The 19,972-nt window shown below is 37.0% G+C and overlaps 1 protein-coding gene and 1 long non-coding RNA gene across 4 annotated transcripts in view; one reads left to right on the forward strand and one right to left on the reverse strand.

Moving 5' to 3' along the window:
- Positions 1-19,972, forward strand: part of LOC144334557 (uncharacterized) — a 177,302-nt gene that overhangs the window by 110,986 nt on the left and 46,344 nt on the right. The window lies entirely within an intron of this gene.
- The window catches only part of BBOX1 (gamma-butyrobetaine hydroxylase 1), a 91,643-nt gene that overhangs the window by 20,905 nt on the left and 50,766 nt on the right, over positions 1-19,972 (reverse strand). For all 3 annotated transcript variants that reach the window (XM_028833552.2, XM_015114605.3, XM_028833553.2), the window contains exon 4: positions 12,859-13,057. In XM_028833552.2, the coding sequence (XP_028689385.1) occupies positions 12,859-13,057 (199 nt within the window). The remainder of the gene's footprint in view (positions 1-12,858; positions 13,058-19,972) is intronic.

Consider the following 19,972-nt stretch of genomic DNA (forward strand, 5'->3'; position numbering starts at 1 on the left):
TTATTAGACACCTACAATGGTCCAGAAACTGGGGATCCAGAAGTGAATGGAATAGATGTGGTACTTGTACCGCATGGAATTTACAGTCTACAGGGAGGATGAATTAGTATGATTTATCTTACAAAGCTAAAGTACACCATGTTATGAGAGTAGGAAATAAAGACTAAATGTAGACCTGAAGATGAAGCAGGATTTACCTAGGCAAAGAGAAGAGTAAAGGTTATTGCAGGAAGGAGAAACAGCATGTGGGAAGGCCCAGTGGAGGGAAAGAACATCACCTACGAGAGGAACTCGAAGTTCAATGTGGGCCAGAGTGAGGAGGGTTTGCTCTATGGCTATCCTTAGCTTCTGTTCAAATTCTGCTTCTGCTGTCCTGTAAAGTCTCAAAAAAATCTCATTCCTTGAGAAACTGAGTTCAAACATATTCTTTTTTTTTTTTTTTTTTTTTTTGAGATGGAGTCTCGCTCTGTCACCCAGGCTGGGGTGCAGTGGCCTGTTCTTGGCTCACTGCAAGCTCCGCCTCCCGGGTTCATGCCGTTCTCCTGCCTCAGTCTCCCAAGTAGCTGGGACTACAGGTGCCGGCCACCAAGCCCGGGTAATTTTTTTGTATTTTTAGTAGAAACGGAGTTTCATCATGTTAGCCAGGATGGTCTTGATTTCCTAACCTCGTGATCAGCCCGCCTTGGCCTCCCAAAGTGCTGGGATGTGAGCCACCGTGCCCAGCCCTAACATATTCTTTGTCTCATAGCATTTAACCCAGTGCCAAAAATGTTTGTTGAGTAAAGATGTGGATTCTAGAATAATAAATTGTGCTATTTCCTGATTGACTATAAACTTTAATTTTGGTTTACACTGTATATTTTAAGTACATTCTAATAATGAATACTTTGGCCATTAACAGTTTTTATTCCTTACTTCTAGGGAGAAGTGCTTACAGTTATTTGTAAACAATGTTTGGCAAAATTTCAAGAGTTGTGTTTTAAAAAGTAACTATCTTTTGAGTTCTTCTTTCATTATAGACATTAATTGACATTTAATCCATCCCTGAAAAAGAAAGAGTTTATGCCTTTTTAAAAATAATTTCAACTTTTATTTTAGATCTGGGGGTATAAGGGTAGGTTTGTTATGTGAGTATAATACATGGGTATTGCATGATTCATGCTATTTTTTAAGGTGAGAATTAGTATCCCCAAACACAAACTAAGGAAACAAAGATAACCTTTCTGATCTCTAGAATAGCTCTTACTCAATCCATTAAACTAATACGAAAATCTCCACAAGACCTAAAGATATAAAGTAAAGAGAGAGGTTTCTTAAATGATAGTGGTGACATAATTTAAAAGAATCTCTCTGAATTATCCCTATAGAACATCTAGAGTGAAAATTCAAGAATTCAATGACAACATCTAAACAAAAATTAAGTGACAAGATATTCCCACGAACCAGGAAATAGGAGGGGATAGAGACAAACCTTTCAAAACCACAAGACCTACATGATATTGGCAACTGTGCAGGAGAAAGCAGAGAGAAGCAACTGGGTACATCATGGATCTAAAACATTCCCAAATCGCTAACAGGTGTTTACTGGACAGTGCAGTGGGGCAATGTGAGAATGGCAGTTAAACTTGGGAGGGGATTTCTACATTCCAGTATAGCTGAGTACCTAAGGTCCATGGTAAGGGATCTGAATAGTCTGGAATTCATGAATTCTAGAAACTAACCAGATAAATCTCCCTTCCATGACCTTCCTTCTGAGAAGAGTGCATATTGAGTGGTACAGGAACAATATAGACAAAGAAAAAAACAAGGTCCTCATAAAAGTAAAGGAGAGGAACTAGAAGGTCTTAGAAAGCTGTCAGCCAGTTTTGAAATATAGCTTAAAACAATAAATTAAATAAGGTTTCTGAATCATATCTCCTTTTAACAGTTAGGGAAACAAGTTTCACCTAAAATTAGCAACAACAACAACAAAAATCAAGGTTTAAACTCAAAATTATTTTAAGAGAAAAACTCAGGATTAGTAGCAAAATAGCATACCTACAGACAGGCAGTACATGTCAGAAGGACAGGCCACCCCCAATAAAAAAGATAAAATATTATTTTTTTCTAACTTCTGTTTTTTTAAATAACCACTTCTAATGAATCAAAAAGTCTTTGTCAAAATGGTCCAATATGTAAAAGAATAACCAACATCAGAATTTAGAAACTTGAAAATGGACTGATGTATTAGGAAAGGAAAAATCTTTAAAAAGTCCTTAAACAACGACTAAATTAGAAGGAATGCAAGATCAAATAAGTGTAACAAGCCTTTAGGTAACTAGGAGATAAGTGGGAGAACAATTTAAAAGAAATCAATAGAAATGATTTGAGAGAAAGTAACAAAAGGACATGCAAAGAAGCCTTAAGATATGCATAAGAGTCCTCAAAAGAAGAAGCCCAAAGCAAAGGAACAGAACGGATACTAAAAAATGTGATTCAAGAAACATTTTCTGAAAAAAAGTAATTAAAGCTGCCCTAAAACAAATCATATCCTCCCAGAAAAAGCTGTCCCAGAACAATCAATATCAAGACATAGTCTATAAAATTACTGGACATTTAAACAACAACAACAAAAATTCAAAATCCAGGTAAAAACGTCAAATTACTATTTTTTTTTGTTGTTGAGACGGAGTCTCACACTGTTGCCCGGGCTGGACTGCAGTGGCATGATCACTGCAACCTCTGCCTCCCGGGTTCAAGCAATTCTCCTGCCTCAACCTCCCAAGTAGCTGGGATTACAGGCACCCACCACCACGCCCAGCTATTTTTTCGTATTTTTAGTAGAGACAGGGTTTCACTATGTTGGCCAGGCTTGTCTCAAGTTCCTGACCTAGTGATCCACCTGCCTTAGCCTCCCAAAGTGCTGGGATTACAGGTGTGAGCCACGGTGCCCGGCCATTAAATTACTTTTAAGGAAAAGAAAATCATATTACCAATAAAACCATAAGTGACATATTAAAGATGCTGTGAGCCAAGAATTTATATTTAGCCAAGCCAATTTTCAAGTATAAAGGCCTTAAAACTGCTGTCAATATGCACAAATTTAGAGAATACTGTCCCTGTGAGGCCTTCCTTAGGAATTTAGGAGAGAATGGACTTCAGAAAACCAAAATGAATAGATACGTTGACGTAAGTTTGGTGCTGAGCAGTAAATTTATGTTTACGTGAATTAAATTGTAGGGGAGGGAAAAGAGATACTGAAAAACTAAAAAGTAGAAAAACCAAACTGCAGTGGTAAAGATGCATGTTGATGATAATACTTTAAACCAGGAAAGAAAGGAAGTGAGCACCATAAAACTTAGGAAAGTCATTACATTTGGGAAAAAGGCAAGGTTTATGCTTGGTTGGGATGTGTCAATGGGTTTTGGGGTGGCTGGCAATGTTCCATTTTTTGACCTGGCTGATGTTTAAGGGTGTTTGCCTTATGATAGTTCATTAAGCTATACATTTATTTTATGTGATTTTCTATATCTGTATTATATTTTACCATGAGAAATCTCTTTTGCCAAACACAAACCTCACTTTTCTCCCCAAATGTAACAGCTTTCCTAAATTTTATGGTGTTCACTTCCTTTCTTTCCTGGTTTAGAGTATTATCAACCACATGCATCCTTAGCACTGTAGTTTGCTTTTTCTATTTTTTAGCTGTTCAATATCTTTTTTTTCCTCCCCTACAATTTAATTCACGTAAACATAAATTTACTGCTCAGCACCAAACTTATGTCAATGTATCTATTCATTTTGGTTGTCTGAAGTCCATTCTTAGTAACAGAATAGCACAGTGGTTACAAGGGATGGGAGTAGGAGAAAAGGGGAGATATTTGTCAAAAGGGTGGAAATCTTTGGTTATTATATGAATAAGTACTGGAGACCTAAAGAATAGCATGGTGACAATAGTTGATAATAATGTATCGTATACTTGAAATTTCCTAACAAAGTAGATGTCAGGTCTTTTTGCCACAAAATATAAAGATAACGATGTGAAAGAATGGATATGTTAATCAGTTTGATCGTGGCAATCAAAATGTCATGTTGTACACTGTAAATATATACAATTTTTGTCTCTCATACCTCAATAAACCTGCAAAAGTAATTTAAAAATAAAATAAATAAAATTGAAAAAAGAAATCTTTGTTGTACACTTATTTTTAAAGGTTAATAATACTGCCATTAATAAAAATGAAGTCAGGTAGTGATAGAAGGATGACAACCACCTGTAAAAACATAAAGAAAAAGTTATAGCAATTTGCTCCAAAGGAAGCCCCAAAGGCTTCATTATAAAAAAACAAATAATGTAGTGCATTGCAAAAAAGTGAAAAAATTAATGAGAATTCCACATTAAATACATTTAGTAGGGTTCTTTTTGAATTGGAGGCGGTCAAATTTTACTTAATACATTTTATTACAACAAGAATTGGGTTTTAGTTTTGATTTTTTAATGGGAAAGATTGAATAAAATGTTTTTTGATTCTGTATCAATTGCCATTTTCCCTTTATGTAAATGGTTGGTGCTAATTTTAACTTAGGAGAAAGCAATGAATATTCTGGTGCTGTCATTCTGACTTAATTTGATAAATTTCTATGTAATGCTGTCTGATTATCTCCTTGCATCTGAGCAATCAACAGTTATTATGGCATTGGAAATTAGGAGGTAAATGTTAGATAACAATGAACCACCACAGTAGCATGGTATAAAGGAAAGACTGCAGGCTATTGAGTCAGGTAAACCTGGGTTTGTAGCCTGATTCTTCCGCCTCATTTTTTTGGGGATGATGGGTTAATGATTCTTCTCAGAATTGTGAAGACTCAAAAGAATCTATTCTGTTGCTAAGAATGGACCTCAGACAACCAAAATGAATAGCTACATTGACATAAGTTTGGTGCTGAGCAGTAAACCGCTGAGCTCAATACTTAGTACATAAAAGGGGCTTACTAAAAAAATATTTCTATCATCTCAATAACAGCCACCTGTCCTGGCTGCACAGAGTACAAGCAGGGAAGGAAGGTTGTATGTGTGTGTGTTGGGTGTGGGGTGGGGTATCAGAGGACCCGTTGAAAAGCAATTGCCTTAATTGGTTATCTCATGCATTTCCTCAAGTGATTTCTAAAAGAGCATGAGACACAGAAATTATTTTTCCTTTCATTCATGAGATGACTTCATACTCAAGGGGTTTTGTTGGCAGCAGTATTAATTACTATGAAACTTAATATTACAAAGGGAACCCTGGAGACTGGCTCTTGGCTGATAACATAAGCTGAGATTCACAATGGCTCAAAGAACATAGCTTGTTACTCTGCTTAAGAAACCCTAATACTTACTAGAATACACATTTTAAAGAGTTTTTTTGTCCCTCTACCAAAGCATTATAATTAGCACATTAAGTTATTAAGGAGTCCCAGTGTAAATTTTGTTTGTTTGTTTGTTTTTTGAGACGGAGACTCGCTACGTCGCCCAGGCTGGAGTGCAGTGGCCGGATCTCAGCTCACTGCAAGCTCCGCCTGCCGAGTTTACGCCATTCTCCTGCCTCAGCCTCCTGAGTAGCTGGGACTACAGACGCCCGCCACCTCGCCCGGCTAGTTTTTGTGTGTGTGTTTTTTAGTAGAGACGGGGATTCACCTTGTTAGCCAAGATGGTCTCGATATCCTGACCTCGTGATCCGCCCGTCTCGGCCTCCCAAAGTGCTGGGATTACAGGCTTGAACCACCGCGCCCGGCCCCAGTGTAACTTTTTAAAAAGTAGAATGGGATTACAATTAAATTTAGAACTCTGGCAATTTTTTTTTGTCTTCTTCTCAAGTTTGAATTATTTCTAGGTTGATTTTTCATAACCCAGAAGCCATTTTTATTCAAAAAGGGCTGTGTGGTTTTCTCAAGCAATTTCCTAATTAGAAACATCAACAAATGGGTAAACTTGTTTTTTCTTTCTCCGATCCCCACACTTCACAAATGTTTTCTGGTAATAAGTATTTCAAACAAGTAACTGTTTCAAAGTCAGATTTGGAGGCAGTACTTATGGTAGGAGCAATTTCTTAGGGGCGAGATGCCAAGAAATAGTAATATTTTTCACTTGTACCTCTCAAATACAATCTAATGTGTGAAATGCTGCTGGGTTGGCTTAGAAGACATCTTTCAGAAATGCGAGCAGAAGTCTAGTGGATGCTGGAAAGCTATATATTATGGTTGTACTTCCCAGAGGCCATTTCAATATTGCAAATCCTTAACTGGTCTGGGTGGTGAATTAGATAAACAGCTCACTAGACACATTTCTATTTGACCTTATTTTGTTTATCCAATGAAGCTTGCATGCAAGGAACTCATGAAGATATAACACTGGGCAGTAGTAGTAGCATTCTACATGTTTCCAACAAACTTTCACCCAGGGACCTCAAAGGACATAGCAAGTATTAAAACACCCCTGCAGAAAGAGTGAGGCAAGTCCTCAGTAGAGGAGAATCAGAGAGATCTGGGAAATTACATGAAAAGCTCAGATTGACTTCTCACTTACAAAGAGCCCATGGTGAAGCCATGATTAGACTGCTTCCCTGTTGATCCTATGAGCAACTCTAGAGGAAGTAATCCAGTACAGATGCTCTGGGGCACTGGGTCCCCAATTCTTCCTAAACTTTTTGGGCACAAAGTTTCCAAAGTATTACTTATATTTTCTACTATAAACTTGTGGCCTTATAAGTTTTATTCAGCAGTTATATAGCTTCCATACAATGCTATACAAGATAAAATTTGACTACCACCAAGATCCACATTTATCTCCTTTTCCTATTGCCTCTTGCCTTCTTTATTTCATTCCTTGAAGTTTATATCTCAGATTTTTGTTTCCAGTTTTATCCCATTATTCTTACCAGTGTAACCCTTATTACATGTATTAATGCAATTTGCTGGTGCCACCAAATAAAACATTCTTAGAAAAAAAACAAATCTGAACTTCTGGGCTTAGTTCTAAAAAGAAGGATGTCTTGCTAGCTAAGGTTAGAATTGTTATTCTCTTCTGCTTGACTTTTTGAGGAAGAAGAGTCACTCTGAGCTGCCCATGAGGTTAATTTTTAAATTATGGACTGACAAATTTTGACAATGTTGTCAAAGAGTTTTTGTTGTCTTGTTCAGATGGACGTCCACAATATCTTACTTCGCACATATTTCCTTTCATTAAAATTTCCTGAGAGATAATTGTGTGTCAGGTGCTGAGTTAACAGTAAAGATACAACCCTGATTATGCCACCATTTATGCCTATAAGGAGCTCAACATGACAGTGGCAATGGCAATGATATATGCCTTCTTAGTTTTCAAAGGTTATTTTTGACTGGTAGAGTTACAAGCAGGATAGTTAATTAATAATATAAAATATAGTTGACAAATATTTTTAAAAATGACACTGTACTCTTCCCACCAAGTCTTTCTTTCTCTCTCTGTCATGTACACACACATACTCACAGATGAGCTTATGGAAATAATAATTCCCTGGCCTCTCCAGTTTATTGAGTTGTCCAACTCATTAAAAAAGTAACTTTCAGGGTTTGAGTTTTGCCATTTTAGAGAAGATTGTCTGAACTTCTCAATATTATCTTACCAGAATTATAGTATGAAAAGACCATGCATTAGTCAGTCCAGCCAAAACAAAACAAAACAAAAACACAGTAGTGACATCTTACCTGAGTGCTGTTCATTTTCTTTTATTAATATAGTGCATGTATTACTACTAAAAATAGAATCTGCAACAAAAAATAGAAATTGCCTTACTTTGTGTTATGAATTTGTGGGAGGAAATTTCCACTTCTCTTTCCTGGTGGGCCATCAAGAGTGCGAAACTGGTTCATTTGAGTGAGGAGCATATAATTATTTTGCTTTATTATAATGCCAGGGCTTGGGGATGAGGTACTGATAGTGGTTTCACAGAACAGAGGCTGGGAGAGAATTTCTACTGGAGCGATGCAGAGGATGCCAGGCTGGGAGGATGTAGCAGGTGTGGTGGTTGGAAGGGAAGAGGAAAAATATTAGTAAGTCAACTGAGAAGGGCAGGAAAGGCCAAAAAGCAGCCAAAAAGACATGAAGACTTGGCACAGGTTGTCTGTAGGCAGAATAAAGGTCCAGGAGATATAAAAGCAAGAGATATACATGCAGCAAACAAAAGGTTAAGCAGGAAGAGAAAGAAGCAGTCCTGAACAAACAAGTGAGAAAGGGACTGATTGAGGGGATGGCCAGGAATGGGGAAGAATGGCATGTCATAGAAATGGCATGTGTCCGAGTTGAATTAGCTTAGGATGGGGAGGAAGGGCTGCACAGCATTGCATAATCTTAATTAAATTTATATTATCTTACCACACCTTTTTACACAATGGTATCCTGTGTAAATTTTGAGAAGTGGATTCATTTTGTCTGAAAATCATATTGGTAGATGAATATTTCCCCATCTTGACCATGATTTGCATCATCCTGGGGATCACCTTCCTGTTATCCACCCTCTTTGAACTGCTGTTGGCATATATTGACTGTCATGTTCCCTCAGTTGGAATGCCAAAAGTCCGGGGTTACTTTTCGGTCTGTTCCTTGGTTTTACAGAATTTCTTATTGGCTTAGATTACTTGAAGGAAGCTAATTCAAATATTTACATTTACCCACATACAGCAATTACAAAAGATATTTTTTCATAAAGTAGAAACCCAAATCTAAACCCAACAAAATGCCTAGTACAGTGCCATGCACGTATCAGTATTCAAGAAAGATACTCCGTTTGGATAGAAATTGTGCTTTCTTTGGGATTTACTTTGTAGGATACATTCTGAAAAAACATCATAACTTGGTATAATCCTTGAAACTGACAGTGTATGGTAGAATGTAGTTTACAATAACTATTTCCCAATGGATTAAGTCATGTCATAAAATTCATTTCTTCAATAATATCACCTTTCCCAAAAGGGCTCCAGAAAATTATTTTCATTGATTTTCTTTTTTTTGGTGGGGGAGAAAGGACATGAGATGAGGCATTTTGGCGCTGGTCTGTAAAAGCATTGTCCTAAATCAAAGGTTTAAATTCTCAAAAGATTGTCTTTTTACATACTGTTCCATGTTTACATGTATTTGACAAAATTGACAATGAGAGTTTCTTTACCTACTCTTATTCTTTTGTACCAGGAAAGTATTCATCATTATCAAGTCATTAAGTTACTGAGCATTTCACATGGTTGCATAAAAAATATTGTCTAGATGATGTGCTGACAAAATAATGACAAGCATCTGAGAAAATACAGATGTGGAAAATGACATGCACTTTTGTCCTGAAAGTTATTGCCATTTTGATTTAGTTGAACGTAAGTTTATAATGGTGAAAGATTCTAATAATTATTGCATTCATCTGCTGGTTTATAGTCCTTTACAAAGATTTAGGCATGATTTATTCATTAAACATTTATTCCTTGCCTGCTGTATATGAAGACAACATGAAATGCTGTAATCTACTGTTTTTTTGTTCATCCAACCAACCACTTAACAATTGAGATGACAGCCAAGAACCAAAAATAGCTATTCGCATTCTCATTTTCATTTTAGACTCATGCATTTAACAGTTTTGAAACTAATAACCCTACTTGAATGGAAAAGTGTGAGGTGGGTATTAGTTTCCCAAGGAAGGCATGTCTAACGTGGCACCATCAGCAAGCTATTATTGTTTTAGGCATCTAACCAAGAGCAGTCATAAGCTTCCTTGAAAAATCTGCATGGAGAGCAAAGTTTACTTTTAATCTGTTCCACTTTCCTTTCTCTATCCCTCTTCTGTTGTTTAATCTCTTTTCTCCATTATTTATTGTGTGCATTTATTCATTCCATTCACTCACTCACCAACTAATTATTTTTCAAACAAGAGTGAGATACTTTTCCAGTGGAGAAACAAAGATATGAAAGAGAGGGACATTGTTTAAGGCAGCTACTGAGTCTGTTCTGAAGATGTCATGTCCAGGCACAACCAAAGTAGAAAGAATAACGTGGTAAATGCCATTTAGTGCACATCACTGTGAGAGTTCAGACGATGTAAAGCACCCCGGTTCTATCCCAATGGAGACCTGCCTTCTATTGAAGTCTCCCTTCCTTTCAGCCAGAGGTTCTCAACCTTGGCTGTACATGAGAATCACCTGCAGAGTTTTGAAAAGTTCTGATACTCAGGCCAAATACCAGTACTGTTAAAAAAAAATAAAAAAAGGAAAACACACTGTGGAGATGGGATGCAGATGTCAGTATTTTCTAAATGGGCTATTCCAATAAGCAGCTTAGGCTGAAAATCACTGTTCTAAGTATTCCTTCTTCTTTTAAATATCAGACTTCAGTATCACTTCTGCACATTACTATGCAGAGAAATGGAAAAAGGGGACAATATTAGAGAAAATATTTATTTTTCATATTCTCTGAACAACATCAACAAAAACAAAAAAGCAAATAAAACAACAATAACAAAAACAACAAAACTGTTCTGTCAGTTCTTGAGGTAGAGAATTAAAAATTGTCAAAAAATATATGGACAGATCTTGATAACTAGTGGTGGAAGTAAGGGGTAAGGTGGTAAGAAAGGCGTTTTCTGGCATGTGTATAATTTGAGAGATTCAGGTAAGAAATGTGATCATCTAAGGAAGGTAGGATGTGGTAGGTTAACTTATCTGGTTATATGGCAAGGTCCATAAAGGACATGGAATGGTAGTAGGAGGTCTGATTTGTTTTGAGAACAGACCTTTAGTATTTATTCCAATAATTTCGCAATATTAGATCAGTGGCCAAATTATTAAGCCCTTTTATAGAACCTGCAAAAACAAAACAAGACACACATAATAAATCAAGCTTAGATTTGACCCCTAGCATGATGGGTTTGGGGGGTAGTTTAGAGAACTCTAACAAAGAGCCCAAAATTTGGCCACTGTTATTAAATTGTGAAATACCTTGGAATAGATACAAAAAGTTTGTTGTCAGCAAATAAAAACTAAGTGAAACGACTTAGAAGAGATTCGTTTCGAAGTGTCCTATTTAACACCAGTGGCTAAAAGCTCTTCTTTTCCGTGTGGTTTCTTCATATTATTGGCAGCAAGGTAGAGTAGAAAGTCCATAGATAGGACAGACTCTGGTTCCTTTATTACTGTCTGTGGGCACTTGGGTTACAAATTAATTCTCTGGGCTTCAGTTTCCTTATCAGTGAACTGAAGGATAATATTCATTTCGGAAAGTTGTTGTGAGAATTAAATGAACAAAACATAATACATTTGAGGCTCTTAATAATTTTGAGACTTTTCCCCCTCTTTCCTTTGTCTGTTGTTGCTGTAATCTCTAGGGCAGCTCAAATTCTTGCAGGTGTAAGGGAGATACAAATTTTATACAACACAAATCCACTAATGGTAAATGTAAGTTTCGGAGTCAGAGTAGGTACTGGGTTGTCTAAGTCTAAACATGGCAGAGATGGCAGTCTTTCAGTGATTGAATATTTTCAGTCTCCTGTTTATCTACAGACCAAGTCTTACTCTAGTTTAGGAGTGGCAAACCTAAAGAGTAGCAGGACACTTGCAGGTCTGGAGAGGGTGGAGGATTTTGGCAAACTGGAGAGTGAGTCTATGCTCTCTTCAAAGGCAGCCTCTATTTGTATCCAGCAGATTGTTTGCATGCAAGGATTTAGGCTCTGTTGTTGCTAGAGATGATTTTTCAAGAAAAGTCAGGTTCACATGTAATGTAAAATCTCCCAGTTTTTAAGTGTTGACAACTAATTCCGTTTTCCTTTCAACATCATGTGGGCCAAACCAAATATCTGAATACAGCCCGTGTGCTTCCAGTTGCAACCTTTGGAGTTGGAAGGTCCCTTTCACTTTCAATGCTCTCTACTCTATGAGCCCAAGAATAATTGTATTAATGTCACATGAGGGGCTCACTCTAAAGAAATATAGTTATACTCCCATGTCTACATAAGTGTTTCCTGTTGTTGTGTTTCACTATCCGTAATTAATGTTACCTCCAAGGAAATTCTTATGCAAACAGCCTCTTGTTCCAAAGTTAAAATCAATTATATCTCCCTATTACTAACTAAAGCACATAGGACTAATTTTATGAATGTTAGTTTTATCTTTTTAACATATCTGTGACTGACTTTAATTTCTCAGGGCCCAACTTTAATTTTCAGCCAACTCTTGGGAGGTAAAAGTTTAAGAAACTTTAACATAAAGTTTAATATGTTGTAAAGTCTTGGAGAAACACAGTCTTTCATCACATCTGTTGTGGAATAAATTATGTCCCCCCAGATTCATATGATGAAGGCCTAACCCCCAATGTTTGGAGATAGAGCCTTGGGCCCTAAGCTAACAAGACTGGTGTCCATATTAGAAGAAGAACAGACAGCAGGAGTGTGCTATGCACTGAAGAAAGGTCATGCAAGGACACAGTGAGAAGGCAGTCATCTGCAAGCCAGAAAATGTAAGCCTCACCAGAAACCAACCCTGCCAGTACCTTGATCTTAGACTTCTAGTTTCCAGAACTATAAAAAAAAAATAAATTTCTGCTGTTTAAGTTTTCTGATCTGTGATATTTTGTTATGGCAGCCCAAGCAGACTACATATACCACTTATAACCAGCCTGATGTCTTTGGTGCCTGGTGTCTTTGGGCTTTTAGGCTCTTAAAAAATTATAATTCTCAGCAAAATACTACTTTTAGATTTTTCTTTTTATCTGGCTTCCTGCTCAAGACATTATGAAAATTTCTGTACCTTCAATCAAGGGGGTCTTCCTCAGTTGCGAAGTATTTCAAATTTTATCTGTGATGGCAGAATACAAACCATTTGGTGACTCACCCATAAAATGTGAGATAGAGGAAACCGATTCTTTTCCCAAGTTTTGAAACTTCTCCTGGTTTGTCAGATGCTCCGGTGAGTCGTACTATGCCTACTTTCTTGAGGGTGGAAAGCCACTTGTATGCATGTTCGTCATATCTCAAAACATCTTCAAAATCCAAAGTGGGTAGCTGGAGCTCTGAGCCCCAGTATTGACATTCTGTGAATTAAGAAAATGAAGAAACCAGATGGGATTACATTCTTTTTATATAGGATGATAACCTAGAGAAAGGGCTAGTTCATTAAAGTTGATTGTTGATTTATAATGGAGTTTATGAAATGTTATTCATATTAGAAATGCTCAAGTCACTAGGCCTTTCTTCCTTGGTGCCATACCAGTCTGTTATATGCCTCCTGCTTACAACTGTGTCTGGCCCATAGCAGGTATTCAATATGTCCCATTTGTTAAGGGAATATTGTTTAGCTGATGAATGGCTCTTGATCTGTATGTTCTAAGGGCTTCTCTGCATGGACACTGCTTAGAAATAACTCTGAGATACTGTATGTGTTAATGTCCAAGTTATATTGCTCAACTCCAAATAGATGATAAAATCAAAATGGTAGATTAGAACAGAATATGTCTATTCTTGGGGGCTGGGGGCTGGGGGCTGAGGAGAGCTTTGACATGGTAGGTACAGCTCTTCTTTCCTCTTATTTCACCTGATAAGAAGCAACCTCTGGGATCAGATCATCCTTTGGGGTCAGCAAAAAAAGATGAAGGTATATTCCTGGAATATATAGACCTTTTGGTGGGAGTGCCACACAGATAAGGTCAAATGCTTTCCATTAGCTCTCTCATTCTTCATGATTAAATGCTCATAAAAACGCTTAACTGAGAAAACAGAAAGAAAAATGTAAAAAATAATTGGCTTGCAAACCGGGCTCTCCCAAAGGAAGTGGAACACAGAGGAAATGCAAATTTGCCAATGAAAATAACACAGATATCACCAACTGAATTCAGGAAAAGCCTGACTCTAGCTAATCCATTTGATTTCTTCCTTCCTTGGTAAGAAAATTGCCCTAGGAAGGTAAGCCTTCCTAAAAAGTGACAGAATGAGAACTTCTGATCTCAATATCATCGTGAGCAATGCTTTACTTTTCTAGCTGGGGAATGTGTCATTTTATAGAAACAAAATAAAGCCCCCGTTTAAGAATGAAGAATGGGTCAGTGCCTCTTGTAGTAGTTGTGGACTGGAAATCATTGCTTCTTTGATGTCAGCATAGCTGTTTCTGCAGAAATAGGAGTTTTTGTAGGAGTCAGTGGCTTTAGTAGTAAAAAGATACATGCAGGTGCAGGGAGCCACTTCTTGCTCTTCCATCAGCTAGTTGCATAAAGACATTGGCAGAAGTTAGTAGGTGTGTGTATGTATGAAAGCCTAATTAGGCTATAAATGCACATATTGCCAAAGTTTCTGGGTTATTAAGCATAGCAGTTTGTATGATGAGCCAGAATTTCCAGACCAAAATTGCAAACTGTAAATTAGGCCTCCCTAGAGGTGCATTAATTATTTTTTACTATGCTAATATTCGTTAGTACTGAACACATTCCACAGGCCCCAGTGACTACTGTATTGTCTCTGAAAGTTGAGCTGATATCCAGCCACTGGTTCTGAATTCCTAATTTTAACTCTTTTCTCTCTGTGAGGGGTAACCAGAACTGAAAGAACCACAGTCTTTCCAGCTCCTTAAGCATTGCTTTTCAAGTGCTTCTGATATTTGAGAAAACTTTAGAATTTAATATTAATCAAGTCACTTTGGCAAAGAGAAACAGGTCAGCACATGGGCTATGTTTTATTAGACCAGAGCAAGTTGGTTAGATCAATAACAGACAATGAGGTGTGAAGGTTTCAGGATGGTTTTACATTTTGGGGGAGGGAGGAAGGATGGTTTGATACAGTTTCTTGGTATTTCTTGATTATATGAGCTACCTAATCAATAGTCATTTGTTGGTTTATATTTTTAATAAGGCTAATATTTTATCATGTCACAAGGCATGGTGATAGGCAGTAGATTTTGAAGAGTTCACAGTCTACAGGAGAATTTGACATGGAAGGTGGCAATTAAAACAAAATACAGTCATTGCTATAGTTGAGATATGTTCGGGATACTAAGAAGGTATCTGTTGTGGGAAGTCATGGACCCCAAATGGAGGCACTGGCTGGAGCCATGGCAGAGGAACATAAGTTGTGAAGATTTCATGGACATTTATCAGTTCCCAAATAATACTTTTATAATTTCTTATGCCTGTCTTTACTTTAATCTCTTAATCCTGTTATCTTCATAAGCTGAGGATATACATCACCTCAGGACCACTGTGATAATTGTGTTAACTGTACAAACTGATGGTAAAACATGTGTGTTTGAACAATATGAAATCAGGGCACCTTGAAAAAGAACAGAATAACAGCAATTTTTAGGGAACAAGGGAAGACAACCATAAGGTCTGCCAGCAGGGTTGGGCAAAAAGAGCCATATTTTTCTTCTTGCAGAGAGCCTATGAATGGACATGCAAGTAGGGAAGATATCACTAAATTCTTTTGCTAGCAAGGAATATTAATATTAATACCCTGGGAAAGGAATGCATTCCTGGGGGGAGGTCTATAAATGGCCGCTCTGGGAATGTCTGTCTTATGCAGTTGAGATAAGGACTGAGACACGCCCTGGTCTCCTGCAGAACCCTCAGGCTTACTAGGGTGGGGAAAAACTCCACCCTGGTAAATTTGTGGTCAGACCGGTTCTCTGCTCTCGAACTCTGTTTTCTGTTGTTTAAGATGTTTGTCAAGAAAATACATGCACCGCTGAACATAGACCCTTATCAGTAGTTCTGCTTTTGCCCTTTGACTTGTGATCTTTGTTAAACCCTTACCAGGAGTTCTGCTTTTGCCTTTTGTCCTGTTTCCTCAGAAGCATGTGATCTTTGTTAGACCCTTACTAGTAGTTCTGCTTTTCACCTTTTGAAGCATGTGATCTTTGTACCTACTCCCTGTTCTTACACCCCCTCCCCTTTTGAAACCCTTAAAAACTTGCTGGTCTGAGACTCAGGCGGGCATCACAGTCCTACTGATATGTGATGTCACTCCTGGAGGCCCAGCTGTAAAATTCTTCTCTTTGCAGTGTTTCTCTTTATTTCTCAGCCAGCTGACACTTATGGAAAATAGAAAGACTCTAAATTGAAATACTGGGGGTGGGTTCTCCCAATAGATATCAAATTTTCTGATCCCTTGTCTAATGCTCTTTCTTAATGCCCAGCTACCCTTTCACGTTCATGAAGTTCCCCAGGGCAGTCCCTCAGACTTCAACTATTTCCAAAAGAAAACGGGATTGATTTCATATGGTAAGAGCCTCTTCTCAGAGAGGCAATAGATGTGGCTTTGTTTTGAATATTGGATTATGTGATTGTTTGCTTTGCCACTCCCATTTGCTCATTGTGTTTATAGTCCTCTGATTGTAACATCTGACACCAATTAAAAAGGTTTGCAGGAAGAGGATGATAAATGTTACACAAATTACCTACTGACTGCCTAACTAGAAAGGTCATTTGGGTTTTAGTGAGAAGAAAAATTTACTGGCCAAAACATCAGTGTTAAGGGCATAAATAACAAATCACCATTTCCTCTTTCCAAAGCTCACACCTAGGTGGACCATGTCCAGAACATTAAAAGATTTATTGAAAACAGCTTTAAGCTTGTTAGAAATCAGGGTCTCATGGAGTATTAGAAGTGGATGGGATGTTAAAGACTCACTTAGCATTTCGTATTGGTTTTTAGATTTCCCATCACTGTTTGTTCTTATCGCTGAACAAAACATTTGCCTAAATTGCAGATGAAAATTCTAGTTTTCTGGCACTGTGGTAATTGGTCCAAAAATGTATTTTCTATTCCTATGTAGACTGTTGTATGGAATTAGGTATGGTCTACGTGATTCTCTATAGTAAATGTGTTGCCTTTACTGCAGCTGTTTAAGTAATTTATTGATGAGCATTTATTAAGATTTTAAGAAAAATGTATTGTTTCCTATTGAGAGTAAACCAGCCTAGAGAGATGATAGTGGTACAGACTATAGTACTGTCCAATAGGGCTTTCTGCAATAATGGAAATATTCCATATCTTTGCTGTCCAATATCATAGCTACTAGAAACACATGGTTATTGAGATTTGACATCTGGCTGGTGAAACAGAGGCACTAAAGTTTTTACTTTATTTAATTTTAATTAATTTAAATAAATAGCCATATGTGACTGGTACTGTATTAGATAGGTCATTCATGAAGAAAAGAGCATGGAGGCAAGAGGCTTGGGTTTGAATCATTGTCTAGCCACTTACCAGATGCTGTCATTTCTTGGCTTCTTCTCTGTGTCTCAGTCTTTTATAAAGAGACAGTTATACTTATTCTGCAGATCTTTTGTGACCATGTAATGATATTATGAAAGGAGTTTGGTACAGTACCTGGCATATAGAAGATCCATAGTATCAATAATAATAGCTAATATTTGCTGAATACTTTCTACGAGTGCTAGATGCTTCTGTACCTTATTTCTTTTAATTTTCACAGCAAATGTATGTAATAGATGCTTGCAGTGTTGCTGTGTTATAGAGAAGGGAACAGAGTTCTAAATCATGCAGCTAATGATTTACAGGACTACTTGGTCAAATCCAGGTGACTGATTTTAACAACTGCATATAAAATAAACATTTGATGCCTTGAAATACTATAATCATAGGTATTTTTATGTCCTGTATCTGAATGTTCATAGCTTAGTCTGTCCCTCATAAAGTAAATCTACTAGATAAAAATGAAAGCAGAGCAAGCTACAATTAGGAACATTTTGTCTGAACTTGTTCAAGCATGGGTGTTTAAAGATAAACCTTGGCTTCTATTCAGAATTTTAAAAGCAGGAAAAACACTATGAGCAGGTTTCATTGCACAACATTGAAACAACATTGCTATTCACCTTTGGTGAAATGAACCAAGGCTTTGCACACTGAAAAATCAGCTAGCTTCTCTTCTTTAGTATACATCACTATATTTCAGTGATCCATACCTTTTTGGTTTTACTTAAGGTCACTATTACTTTCCAGAGAGTTTCAGTGTGACCATGTGGCAGGGAAATATAATACACAGTGATTGAAAAATCATTTTCACAAGATGAATTTTCTTTAAACGTTGAGTTTATATTTTGACTACTTTGTTGATTCAAGAAGCATCTGGTTAGGGCACACACTATATACTTCCATAGCATGTTTCAATGAATTTTTGTTTCTATATGAGCTTTTTTTTTTTCCCCATTATAAAATAGCACCCACACACACTCTCACATAATATTCTTTGTTTTAAAAATACAGAAAGATTTATATTCTTTAAAAAAATATGTTATCCTTTAAATGTGTAAAGTTAACCATATTCATACAAAGAGACTCCAGGATAATGCACAGCTATCAATACCGTAGGCAGCATAGCCTGTAGTATAAATAATTCTGATTTTATAGGAGTTTACCATCACAATGTGGTACAATGGTTTTTCAGTTCTTCAAAGTTTATACTTTTTCAACCATAGCTCTCATTTTGAAGTGCTCTAGTTAGGAGTTTTGCTGAAATCAGAGACTAAGGGCCATAGCCCATTAGAACCTGCGTCCCAATGTGAGCCTCTCCTAAATTTGGTTACGCTAAATATGACTTTCACAGACGCTGCTGTGACTAACCAGTTTTCAAATTCATCATAGTGGCCTGAATGTGAAATGCTCTAATTTTCAGGGATACAGACGTACTCTTGGAGTTACTGTGGGTTGGGTTCCAGACTGCCACAACAAAGCAAATAGCTAAATAAAGTGAGTCATGTAGACTTTTTGGTTTCCCAATGCATACAAAAGTTATGTTTACATTATACTGTAGTCTGTAAGTATGAAATAGCACTACATCTGAAAAATATGTATACCTTAATTAAAAAATATTTTATTGCTAAAAATTGCTAATGATCATCTTAGTCTTCCGTGAGTCATAATCTTTTTGCTGATGGAGGGTCTTGCCTCAATGTTGATGGTTGCTGACTGATCAGAGTGGATGTTGGTGAGGGCTGGGGTGACTGTGGCAGTTTCTTAAAATAAGACAACAGTGACGTCTGCTCCATTGATTAATTCTTTCTTTCACAAAGTATTTCTTTGTAGTATGTGATGCTGTTTGATAGCATTTTTCCACAGTAGAACTTCTTTCAAAATTTGGGTAAATCTTCTCAAACTCTGCCACCACTTTATCAACAGTATTTGTGTAGTATTCTAAATCCTTTGTTTTCATTTCAACAATGTTCACATCATCTTTATCAGGAGTGGAATAGATTCCATCTCAAGAAACCACTTTCTTTGCCCATTCATAACAATCAACTCCTCATTCATTCAAGTTTTATTATGAGATTGTAGCAATTTAGTTACATCTTCAGGCTCTACTTCTAATTCTAGTTCTCTTGCTATTTTCACCACATCTACAGTTACTTCCTCTGCTGAAGTTTTGAACCCCTCCAAGTCACCCATGAGGGCTGAAATCAACTTCTTCCAAACTCCTGTTGATGTTGATATTTTTTACCTCCTCCCATGAATGAAAAATGTTAATAATAGCATCTGGAATGGTGAATCCTTTCCAAAAGGTTTCCAATTTATTTTGCCCACAGTCATCAGAGGAAACACTGTCTATGGCAGCCATAACCTTATAAAATGTGTGTTTCTTAAATGATAAGAAAAATGATAAAATTTGTACAAGGTTTCCTTTTCAGGGTTAAGCATCACATTCTGGATCCTGAGCTGTATTTCAAAGAAGGAAAAGACACAAAATGTGTGTGTTTCTTAAATGATAAGAAGCCCAGCTCCCAGGGCTGCAGAATGAATGCTGTGTTAGCAGGCATAAAAACAGCATTAATCTCCTTGGACATCTTCATAAGAGCTCTTGGATGACTACATTGTCAGTGAAAAGTAGTATTTTGAAAAGTATCTTTTCTTTCTGAGCAGTAGGTCTCAACAGATGTTGAACAAATATTCAGCAAGCCATGCTGTAAATAGATGTATGGTCATCCAGGTTTTGTTTTTCCACT

The sequence above is a fragment of the Macaca mulatta genome, chromosome 14, assembly GCF_049350105.2.
Source record: "Macaca mulatta isolate MMU2019108-1 chromosome 14, T2T-MMU8v2.0, whole genome shotgun sequence".
Taxonomy (NCBI): Eukaryota; Metazoa; Chordata; class Mammalia; order Primates; family Cercopithecidae; genus Macaca; species Macaca mulatta.